Source organism: Neoarius graeffei, chromosome 27 (assembly GCF_027579695.1).
Source record: "Neoarius graeffei isolate fNeoGra1 chromosome 27, fNeoGra1.pri, whole genome shotgun sequence".
Classification (NCBI taxonomy): Eukaryota; Metazoa; Chordata; class Actinopteri; order Siluriformes; family Ariidae; genus Neoarius; species Neoarius graeffei.
The window spans coordinates 55,776,222-55,787,492 of NC_083595.1; the positions used below are offsets into that span (position 1 = coordinate 55,776,222).

General features: G+C 44.2%; 2 protein-coding genes across 7 annotated transcripts; one reads left to right on the top strand and one right to left on the bottom strand.

The window, feature by feature from the left end:
* Positions 1-857: 857 nt before the first annotated feature.
* On the bottom strand, positions 858-7,433 carry ccne1 (cyclin E1). 3 transcript variants are annotated; one of them, XM_060911277.1, is made up of 12 exons: positions 7,009-7,433; positions 6,509-6,562; positions 6,289-6,376; positions 6,113-6,181; positions 5,721-5,860; positions 3,892-4,027; positions 3,415-3,561; positions 3,096-3,191; positions 2,430-2,564; positions 1,999-2,110; positions 1,627-1,784; positions 858-1,438 (listed from the first exon to the last, which is right to left on the bottom strand). In XM_060911277.1, the coding sequence occupies exons 2-12, from the start codon at positions 6,523-6,525 to the stop codon at positions 1,322-1,324; spliced, it is 1,215 nt and encodes a 404-aa protein (XP_060767260.1). In that variant the 5' UTR covers positions 6,526-6,562; positions 7,009-7,433; the 3' UTR covers positions 858-1,321. The 3 variants fall into 3 exon arrangements, with proteins under 3 accessions (XP_060767260.1, XP_060767258.1, XP_060767259.1); XM_060911275.1 differs by having other exon boundaries at positions 6,509-6,869; XM_060911276.1 differs by having other exon boundaries at positions 6,509-6,869; positions 6,988-7,433.
* Positions 7,434-7,926: 493 nt separating this feature from the next.
* On the top strand, positions 7,927-10,767 carry zgc:162297 (uncharacterized protein LOC555865 homolog). Of its 4 annotated transcripts, XM_060911807.1 has the most exons (6): positions 8,193-8,512; positions 8,634-8,716; positions 9,295-9,475; positions 9,591-9,741; positions 9,984-10,111; positions 10,478-10,767. In XM_060911807.1, exons 1-6 carry the CDS (start codon positions 8,440-8,442, stop codon positions 10,666-10,668), a joined length of 807 nt encoding a protein of 268 aa, XP_060767790.1. In that variant the 5' UTR covers positions 8,193-8,439; the 3' UTR covers positions 10,669-10,767. The 4 variants fall into 4 exon arrangements, with proteins under 4 accessions (XP_060767788.1, XP_060767790.1, XP_060767789.1 ...); XM_060911805.1 differs by lacking the exons at positions 8,193-8,512; positions 8,634-8,716 and adding an exon at positions 7,927-7,994; XM_060911806.1 differs by having other exon boundaries at positions 8,193-8,716.
* Positions 10,768-11,271: the final 504 nt, after the last annotated feature.

Sequence of the window (11,271 nt, forward strand, 5' to 3'; positions counted from 1 at the left end):
CGTGAACTCCCTCGTGTTCGGACCGAGTGCAGACACTTTACAGGAATTTAAAGTTCCAGATCCCCAGAAGCCGATGAAGAGTTTTGCAGTGTCTGGGTGGAAGATCTGCTAATTCACACGCCGGCAAACTGCGAGAGCACGGCATCATCAGGGGAAGATGGCTCTCCTCTTTTTGGTCCAATCAACAAAATACAAAACTTTCAGACACATCCAGCTGTGTGATTATTTTATGAGTCCTAGACAGCAAGTTTGATCAGTCGCATCGTTCATTAAGAAGATCACGCACCGGCCGGGTCGCGAGCCGCAGTGTTCTCGTGCGCTACTGATGCAGGAGTTCAGATCATGTGGCCCCCCATGTAGGAAACGTGAAGGGGGGGGGGGGGGTGTTCTATTGTAAACTTTTCTCCCTGAATGATTGCGTGACCCACAACAGTTCCAGCAGTTCTTGTTGCAGCACGACAGACCGACCCCAGTGACATTTTCCAAACTCTAAAAGGGGGAGAAACAACAACAACCACCACCACCCCACTGTCCCCAACTTGCCCACAGAAAGGCAGTGGGATCCTCTGAACACGATGCGCTGCAGAAACAAAATGTCAGTTATCCAAAACTCATCACACTGTAACATCAACTTCACATTCCCTGTTCAAGCATGGAAACATAACGAGCAAAACATGTTATACTTCTGTTGAGAAATTATATTGTGATAATCATCGTTCTATGGCTCCGCCCCAATCCACTATTTTGTTGCAAACAAATAAAATTAGCTTCAGTGTCCAAATATCACTGAATTAAAGCCAAAAACAGAAGATAAATGTAAAAGAACCTGAGCCGTGAGAATGAGGGAAGAGCCCATGTGCATTTAGAGCTTTATTCAGGTTTATAAAATATACAAACAGTAGCAGCATGACATTTATTTAAAAATAAAATTAGTAAAAATCTTCCACTCAGAATAGAGAATAAAATTTAAAAAAATTAAATTCCAGTCCTGGAGTTTAAAGCTGTTTCCATGGTAAACAGGACCTTCCTTAGAAAGAATTCTGATTCACCACCTTTACACACACAGTCTAATCCTGCCTCTCACACATGTCGGCGTGTCCCACCTCCGTTATAGCAGCATTCAGGGCACGGAGGCTCTGAGGATTCAGTAGGCGGGGCTGTAATTCTGTCAATCAATAATACATGTTTAAAAATAAAGAATAAGACATTAAAAGTCTCTGCAGAGATCATAAAAGTTGTGCAGGGTTCTAAAGGCTGATCTGAGAACAGTATGGCTTTGGGGCGTGTCCCAATCCACACCGCTGAAGCACAGCAGCAGCAGTCAGGACAAAAAGTCCTCAGGTTTCTCACTGCTGGGGGGCGGAGTCAACACTCCTGACGGGATGGGCGAGGTCTGGTTGTGCTCCAAATCCACCAGCTGAAGGGAGTGTACTCTTCCCTAAAAAGAGCAGAACACAGGCAAAATCACTTCCTCATCATCTGAGACACATCACCATATTCAGAAGATATTACGGCACAGGACTTCAAATTACAGGCACAGCGCCCCGTTCCCCTTTGACTGGGCTGCCCAAGTAGGCAATATTATTAATTTTTTGTGTATGCAATATTATATACATCTAATCTCACCAGCCAGTCCAGGTAGGGGGCGTGGCTCTGGATGTTGTGCATGTTCTCTGCTGGAATGCCTTTAAACGTTTTCAAGGAGGAGCTTCCAACTTCACGGAGCGCCATCGCAAACGGAACCATCCACCTCACACAGCGCTCCACATCACACCACTTCAACCCTGACACACACACACACACACGAGATCAGTATCAATTGCGCAATGATTTGGTGATTAAATCTGAAATAATTATTTCAAGAACATTCAGTCGCCGCTGTACTGAACAGTAAATTAACACCATGAGAGATGAAAAACCAAACAAAAACAAAGCCAGCATTCACAGCAGCGTTCCTGTGGAGATCAAGCTTTACATACAAACATGCATCTCTCTTACCAGAAACCTTCATGATGAGTTCCAGGGATGAGAAGTGGAACAGAGCTGAAGCTGCGAGCAGGCTGGAGGGGAACTCCAAACTCCTGACGTCCAAAACGCATAAATCCAACAGCTACACGCGCACGCACGCACACACACACACACACACCACCCATCATATATTCTCCTTCAACACCAGTCTCATGTTTAACATTAATATTTAAACCTGGAGAAACACAGTGAGGGCTGGACTTGTTAACCCCCCGTTTCAATACTACTGTAACAGGCCCCACCCATACACACCCGACCCCACCCATACACACCCGACCCCACCCATACACACCCTTCACTTTCAGTCCATCATGCTTTAGTGATGGAGCTGAACCCCCCGGCTCGGATATTAAATGTAACCAGCTGTGAGAACTCCAGCGTGATAAACCATCGTCACTCACCTCAGCGATCTGCACGAACGTGGCCTGAGGAAACTGTGGAGTGAGAACTTCAGTGAACTCCTTAAGGTACGCCATCTGCATGTAGATGTTCAACCATGACAACGGCGTTAACGGACTCAGACTCCAGTTCAGCTCCTGAGACACAAATGGTTATAATTTCACTTTATTTCTACAGCACATTTTACTGAACCATACACGCCATAAGTGTGAAGATACATCCTGTTAGAGAGCAGTCACCGCTGTGTGTACACACTCCGTCTCACCCCCCCCCCAATTTTAGACATTTTAGTCCCTTCTCTTTAAAACCATGTCTCGTTTCACACTTCACTTTCACACCTCGGCAGACTGCGTGTGCGTGAGAGAGACTTTAATTAGTTGGTCTTTTGATTAATCAGAGACCAAATCAAAACTAAAAACTGGCACGCAGTGTTCACGCCATCACCCGAGATATAAAATATGACTCGTGTGTTTTCACTAAACTCCGGTTTAAACTGCAGGTAAAAGAATCTTTTATTTAGTGAAGCAACATTCAACCAACCAACCAGAGAATATTCAGTAGGAAAGCTCCACCCCTTATAGCTCGTCATCTACACTGACCCAAGCATCATCTGTGTGCATTAAACTTCACAAACAGCACTTCATTTTTAAAGTGTGTGAACAGTTTACCTTCATGATTATGATCTCCATGCTGAGGATCTCCTCCTCCGTACACGCTCCATCAGTCACATACGCAAACTGGTGCACTTTAGGAGGATAAATCTCCTGCAATAATCATTTAAAGAAATAAAATGTATACAATTAGAACAGATTCCATTTTTGGGACCTAAACGGATAAATTTATGAAATTTTATTCAAGAAAAGAGGAAATTAAAATTCCTTAAAGATTAAATGTGAAGGTAAACAGAACCTGCTCTGAGGAGTGAGGGAGTGTTGGTCATGTTTTGGTTGTGATTATTAATAATTTTAGAGGCGCACAGAGACGCACCTCCATCTTGGCAGCAATGAAGAGAGCAGAAATGCCAATGAGCTGCAGCGTGGACTTCTGAACGTTCTTCTGTGTGGCCATGAAGCGATCGAAATAATCCTGACCTAAATAAAACGTCTCCCGGTGGAGTTTATACACCTCACACACCTGAGAGAGAGAGAGAGAGAGAGAGAGAGAGAGAGAGAGAGAGAGAGCAAACATTTTACTCAAAAATAAATCCTAGCCTTTTGTCTAAGACTTTACTAACAAACCTAAACACATAAATCCACACTGTGTGCTGTAAAAATAACCACACACACACACACACACACACACACACACACACCTAATTTACATATCATTAGGGTGAAGTTCAGCATTTTGGTCATCTGTTATGTAAATATTCACCAGGTGATTACATCTGATTAAAGCCCCGCCCCCCATTCATGAGAGTAGTTAGAATGACCTAGTGTTAATGTCTCTCTCTCTCTCACACACCTCGATTAGCCAGTCCAGCAGAATGGCCCTCATCTTGGGCTGCAGGTTGGGGTGTCTCTCCATCAGATGCATGCTGTGGAGATAAAGTTTCTCTTTCTTCAGCAGGTTGTTCCACACGTCATCTTTACTCGCCCAACTGGAAGCACAGCAGGAGTGAAATTTAAATAAAGTAAAAACAGTCTGTTGGGTTTTAAAGTGCTCAATACATTAAATCATACAACAGTTTTTACTGCTCCGTTTTGTCTGAGCACGAGCAGTATGGCGGCTGCCAGCGGCGCCCTTGCGTCCCTTCGACTCGGCCACGCTGAGCAGCATCCTTCATAATTCAGCTGTAAGAAAGGAGGATTCCAGCACTACTGAGCTCATTGAAATGGCACTATACAAGCCTGTTATCAGTTTCTGAAAATCTCACATGATGTCGTCAGTGTAGTGACAGTACATCAGAGCGCTCCATCAAACCCCTCAGGACGAACGTTAAAGATCCGTGAACGAAGCTTGACAGGCCGAGAAGAGATTCTGTGCGGAACGGCCGCCAAAAACAAGACCTTTTCTTTTCGGACTTTTCCACAATTTTCTCCCTAATTTAGTCACGATGAAGTCCCACCTCTCCCATCACACATCAGTGACCAACCAGGGAGGGTGAAGGTCACCATGCGTTTCCTCTTGAGGCACATGACTCCAGCTGACTGCTTCTTTTCAAACTGCTATTCAAGTAACCTCAGTGGGCGGAGTAACACCTGTGGGAAAGCACCATCCGCTCACCTCCACAGGCACGAGCTCACAGACACCCACGATTGGCCAGTGTCACTTCTGATCTTGCTCGGGTGTGTAACTTTCAGAGACAATTAAACACCCCAATAATACAAATACTACAAAATTCTAAACACACAGCGTGGAATCGGACACTGAATGATTAATTCTTCTTGTGATTGTGAACACAAATTTATTAAACAATGCAACACCGTCATGGCCAATCGACCACATTTAGAGTAAAGATGAACACAGGATTTTTCTTCTTTGAATATTAAATACTGAAACTGAAGCCCCGCCCTGACAGGAACACTGGGGTCATGTCTTCACACAGCTGTCTCCAGCTTTAATTCACATCAAGTTTTACAGACTGGAACACAGACACAGCTTAGTGCAAGGGGGCCAATATTTTATACTCTATTCATATTCACTGGATAAGAGAAATCACATGCTCTGATTGGCTACTCTACTACTAGGAGATCAGCTCATATCCTGTGAGTAGAGTAAAACAAAATGGCGGAGTGTTGCTGAACCAACTGAAGACAAAATGAAAACTCTACTCAAAAACAAAACCCCCAAAATGTTGATCAAGTAATTAAAAGAAACAGAAATCGCTAAAAGACTATAGCCCCCCCAAATCTCCTGTTCCACACTCCGCCCAGTCGGTAGCAGTAATGCACCTTTAAGTTGGTTTGCTAACCACCAAAAAACCCTAAAGAACACCCCCCCCATAAATAAATAAAAACAAAACGTGGAATACAATTACTTGATGGTAAAGTCTTAATTTTTCAAGAATCATTGCATTTTTCACAAATTGCTCCTGTCATTTCGCTGGTTTGTTTATGTTCCAAGAGGAAATGACTGTCAGACGTTTTGTATAAGGATTTTATTTATTGAAATGTGCAAAAAATAAAAAATGCTCCGTTTCTCAAAAATCCAGTGAACGTGGATAGAATAACAGTTATTCCATTCAATCCTGGTGCTACGCTCCTCGCCGGCTATCAGCTCATCTATGACTCCATTTTGTGGAATAACTTACATTCTGGTTGAAAAATTTAAAGCAGCCGTATGAGTCTCACCACAGGGCAGGCAGGGGCGAGGGCCGCGTCGGGGTGACGAAAACACTCCTGCTGGTGTAGTGTGTGAATCCTACACTGCTGATTCCGACCGGTTTATCAGCCTGAAGAGGAGAGGAGGCCGCTGTGTGATCCTGGCACGTCTGAGCAGGCAGAGAGAGAGAGGTTTTCTTAACAGAATAAAACAATGCCCATCCCCAATCGCAGGATTTAGTGGTTCAGTGTAAACACACCATCATAAAGTACTTTCTATTCACAACTCACACTCATTCATAACAAAGCATTTAGAGACAAATTCAGCTCAGGACAATGTTAAAAAGGACAAAACGTTCAGAGAGTGATAGAATGACGCCGTTTAGGAAAAGAAAGGCCACAGTGCGTTATGCAAAAATCACCTCCTGGGACGAACACGGCTTCTTGCTCGTCTGCGCTCCTGTAATTTCCTCATCCGGATCCTGCAAGTGCTATAAAGTGAAAGACTAATTAATAATGCACTTTATTAACAAATGGTTTATTAACAGTGTAATGAATAATAAAAAGATATAAACCACACAATCAATCATCGACTCACAATAGCAACGTCTGCTTTCCTTTTCCTGCAGCGTCCCGAGCTGGATTTAGGAGCTTCGTCTGTTCTGATGTTCGCATGTGTATTTAATCTGAAATAAAACATTTCATAAATATTAATAAATCTGAAAATCCCACAAAGATACGAGAGATAAACCTCTTCACCTCCTCCAACATGCTGCTGCTCCACTACACTGAGGTTAAAGGGAATAAAACACACTTACACACGCTTGCTGGGCATTCTATCCACAGGCGCGTCTCTCTCTCTCCCGCACAGCCTGGAACACAGCAGGAAACCGGGACAAGTGCAGCTTTTTATCATTAAAACACTTTTTCTCGGCGGTTTTGAGGCCCGTTTCTGTCCCAACCCCCCACACAAAGGCCTGAGGAACAAACACCCCTCACACAAACACCGCACAGGCAGCACGCTGCGGGGATTCAGCCCGGCCCGGCCTCAGAGAGAGAGAGAGAGAGAGAGAGCCGGCAGGTGATGAGTTTATCTCCCACTCAGCAGTTTGACCGGAGCTCCTCAGGCGGAGAGAAAATGGCCGCTCACTTCAAACACATTCAACTTTTATTCGGATTCTGTGAACAATGTGGACGAGATTTCTTTAAAATGCAACACAGAAGAGAACTGTGAGGAAGCGGTGCTGTGGAAATCTCTGCAAAGTTTGTGATTAAAGTTTAAAATCAGAGAGTTTACCGGAAGTGAGGTGAGGTTTACCTCAGAGCCGCGCGTGCAGGAAAAAACACCTCAGATACAGCAGAGACCCGCCGAATAATCACCGCCTCACAGCCGCCTCATCCCGCCCGCGGCCCGTGTGCGCTCCGGGCTGGGTGTGGAGGGTCAGGGCCGGGTGTGGAGGGTCAGGGCCGGGTGTGAGTGCAGGGTGTGAGCGCTGTGCTGTGCTGTGCTGCTCCTCAGTGCTGCGCTGCTGCTGCTCCGCTCGGCTCCTCTCAGACTCATTTTTGCGCCTTTGCCTTTATAAACTGCGCAAACTCGCGGCGCGCGACTCAAAAACAGATCCGTTTTCTTCAAAAATTAAATAAATCAACTTAAAATATTAAAATATAAACAATAAATAAATGTAAACCCCTCCTGTAGCGCCCGGACTCCTGACTCTGAAATAAAACATTTACTTTATAAACACATTCACTACTTTTTTGCCGGGTGAAGGGGCGGGGCCTGGATGGCGTCACGTTGGCGCTGGGACGTCATCCCGGAAGTGGTTGGTCGCACGTGGACAACTGTGTCAGGAAGTAAACAAAAAGCAGCTGTTGCTCAGACAGGAGGCGAAAGTGAAATAACTAGGAAACATGATTCATGTCTCATCTCATCTCATTATCTGTAGCCGCTTTATCCTTCTACAGGGTCGCAGGCGAGCTGGATCCTATCCCAGCTGACTACGGGCGAAAGGCGGGGTTCACCCTGGACAAGTCGCCAGGTCATCACAGGGCTGACACATAGACACAGACAACCATTCACACTCACATTCACACCTACGCTCAATTTAGAGTCACCAGTTAACCTAACCTGCATGTCTTTGGACTGTGGGGGAAACCGGAGCACCCGGAGGAAACCCACGCGGACACGGGGAGAACATGCAAACTCCACACAGAAAGGCCCTCGCCAGCCACAGGGCTCGAACCCAGGACCTTCTTGCTGTGAGGCGACAGCACTCACCACCGTGCCGCCCCCCCATGATTCATGTGTGTTTTATAAATCATTATTTTAATTATTATTAGAGTCTGGAATATAGAGAAAAAGCGATTTATCTTACATTCATCATCATTTTTATAAGAAGCTTCCATTTATTCGTTTCATCGCGAATACAGACCCTCCAGTTCACACTTAATCATTTATTTAAAAATGATATAAATACAAAGTTAAAACGCAAAAGCATGTGAGTTAATGATTAGACTCCATCATATACTGGAGGTGGGCTATTTTTGGATTTTTTGAGCAATAAACACAGAACTCTCCCTTCAGTCCTTCAGTCCTGTTCCAACACAACGCCATTAAAATACAATGAAATGACGCGCGCGTGCAGGAGCCATGAGGTCATTCCGACTCCGCCCAGCGGGACAGGCCTGAGAGCTCTGCGGCTTGACCTTTGACCAGTCACGTGACTGAGACTCAGCAGGAGAGACAGTCATGAAGTTTGTGAAGCTTTTTGGACGCTTAAAGTCGAACATCATTGGCATGCTCCATGTCGGAGCTTTACCTGGTAGGACAGATGGGTTGCAGCTGGAAGGTGTTGTGTTGTGGACTGTATGTCGGATACAGCTGTGTGTTTCCGTGTGATTGTAGAAAAGGCAGAAGTTGGTGGTGTTTTGTTGTTGTTGCAGGAACTCCATTACACAGGTCTGCAGTTCCTGAGCTCATCGCTGAGGCGTGTGGAGAAGCAGAGCTGTACCTCCAGGAGGGATTAGTAAGGGATGAATATTCACATGCAGTAAACACATTTCAGGAAAGTTCATGCAAGCGTGAAAGAAAATCACATTTTAAAATCTACACAATATTCAGGTCAATAATGGAATTTCTCCAATAACAGAGACAAACCCAGTTAAGCATTTATTCATCACCATCACCTCACAGCAAGAAGGTTCTGGGTTCGAACCTCGTGGCTGACCGGGGTGTTTTTGTGTGGAGTTCTCATGTTCTCCTTGTGTCTGTGTGGGTTTCCTACAGGTCTCTGGTTTCCTCCCACAGTCCATAGACACGCAGTTAGGTTAACTGGCTACTCTAAATCCCCCAGAGATGGGAGTGGGATGGTTGTTCATCTCTGTGTGACCCTGTGATAGATTAGCGACCTGTTCCAGAGTGAGCCCCACCCCTCACTTGAACTCAGCTGGGATTGGCTCCAGCTTCCCCCACGACCACAATGGAAATGCAGCATAGATAATGGATAGATGCTTGTTTTGATTATTCAGTCTGAATATAGGAGTATGATGTGTACACTAGGTCGTGCTGTGTGTATTCTGGTTTAATGTGTGTGTGCACTTCCAGGATGGGTTGCTGATTGAGAACATGCATGATGTGCCGTATGTGTGTGACTCGGGGCCGGAGGTGTGCGCGGTGATGACGAGGGTGTGTTCTGCGGTGAAGAATCTTTGTCCAGCTCTCCCTGTCGGCGTACAGGTTCTAGCAGCCAACAATCAAACAGCACTGGCCATCGCCCTTGCCTCCGGTCAGTGAACACGTCATCACAACAACAATAACAAGAAGAAGAAGAAGAATAAAAATGTGCGGGTTTGGATGATTGTGGTGGTGAGTGTTCATGGTGATGCTGTGTGAATGTTCAGGGCTGGATTTTATCCGAGCAGAGGGTTTTGTGTTCTCTCATGTGGCTGATGAAGGCCTGATGAACGCGTGTGCTGGTCAACTGCTGCGGTATCGCAAACACATCGGAGCAGAACACATTCAGATATTTACTGACATAAAGAAGAAGCACAGGTGAGATCAGAGCAGCTACACCTTCATCTAAACCCCAACACACACCCAATGTTCATCTAACATTCATTTAACATTGACCGAATGCTGATATTGTGCCCAATGCTCATTCCACACTCATCTAATGTTTCAGTAATGTGACTTATTTCTGCTTCCTGTTTAGTCATTAATGACTAAAAACAGCATTAAATGCCCCTGCAGCAGTGTGAGAGCTGTTTGGTGTGTGTGTGTGTGTGTGTGTATAGTGCTCATGCTCTCACAGCTGATGTGTGTATTGCTGAGATGGCGAGGGCAGCAGAGTTTTGCCTCTCTGATGGTTTGGTGCTCACTGGACCCTCAACTGGTGTTCAGGCGAATCCACAGGAACTCAGCGGTGAACTTCAGCTTCATTCCTCCTCAACTCACTCATCATCTCCTCTCCAGTCCACTTTAACAGGCTGTTATTACATTATTATAACATCCTGTATTACATCTGTGTTTATTCCAACATTTATTTCAATGAATAAGTAACAAGCTCATTTCAACAGTTATTCATCACTTCACCAGTTCACTAACTAAAGACAGATTTATTGTTGAATTTTGATTTATTGCTGTAGCCGAATTATTTTAATTCTGTTCCATGACAGAAATTATAGACATGATTTGTCAGTTTATGTCCATCATTTTCCTGTCCTTAATCATATCGTAACTATTGAAGTGCTAAATTTCACTCAGTGTTAAATCTGTCTGTGTTTGTCAGAGGTGATGCACTCAGTCCGGATCCCGGTTCTGATCGGTTCTGGAGTCACTCACGATAATGTGGAAGATTATCTGCAGGCAAACGCACTGATCATCGGATCACATTTTAAAAGCGGAGGCCTCTGGGAGAACAGCGTGGATCCTGACACAGTGAAGAGATTCATGGAGAAAATCCACAAACTCCGGAACTGACACCGGAAAAGATTCTGAAGACCCGAATATAACGGTTTATAATTTACACATCGTTCATCTCAGTGCACTCAAATAAAACCATCAGTTCAATCATAAAAAGGGTAACAAACTGTTTATTTAGTTTAAAAAAAAAAGAAAAAAATATTTTTCACAAATATATTCTGGGATTAAAAAAATGAAGCAGAAATATTTACAGTTTAAATGAATTTAATAAACAAAACTGAAGAAAAAAATCTCTATAAACAGTGTGAGTCGCTCGGGCGTGTCTCAAAATCTCCAATTAAAACATCTGAGAACAAATAATTCAGCATTTTCATGTTACACACACACACACACACACGGTATTGCTATACACACTATTTTAAATACTTTTTTGGGACTTAAACTCAGCACCATCTCCTTTAGGCTTTAATCTGTAAACAGAATCAAAAACACTGAAATCTCACAGATTTCCAGCAAAGAAACATCAGATTTACATTAAAATATTAAATCCTTTACATGCTCACACTAACATACTGCTCTAACAACATGACTGAACAACATGAAAACACACACACACACACACACACTTTACAGTTGTTTCAGAAAAAGTTTGAAAACTTT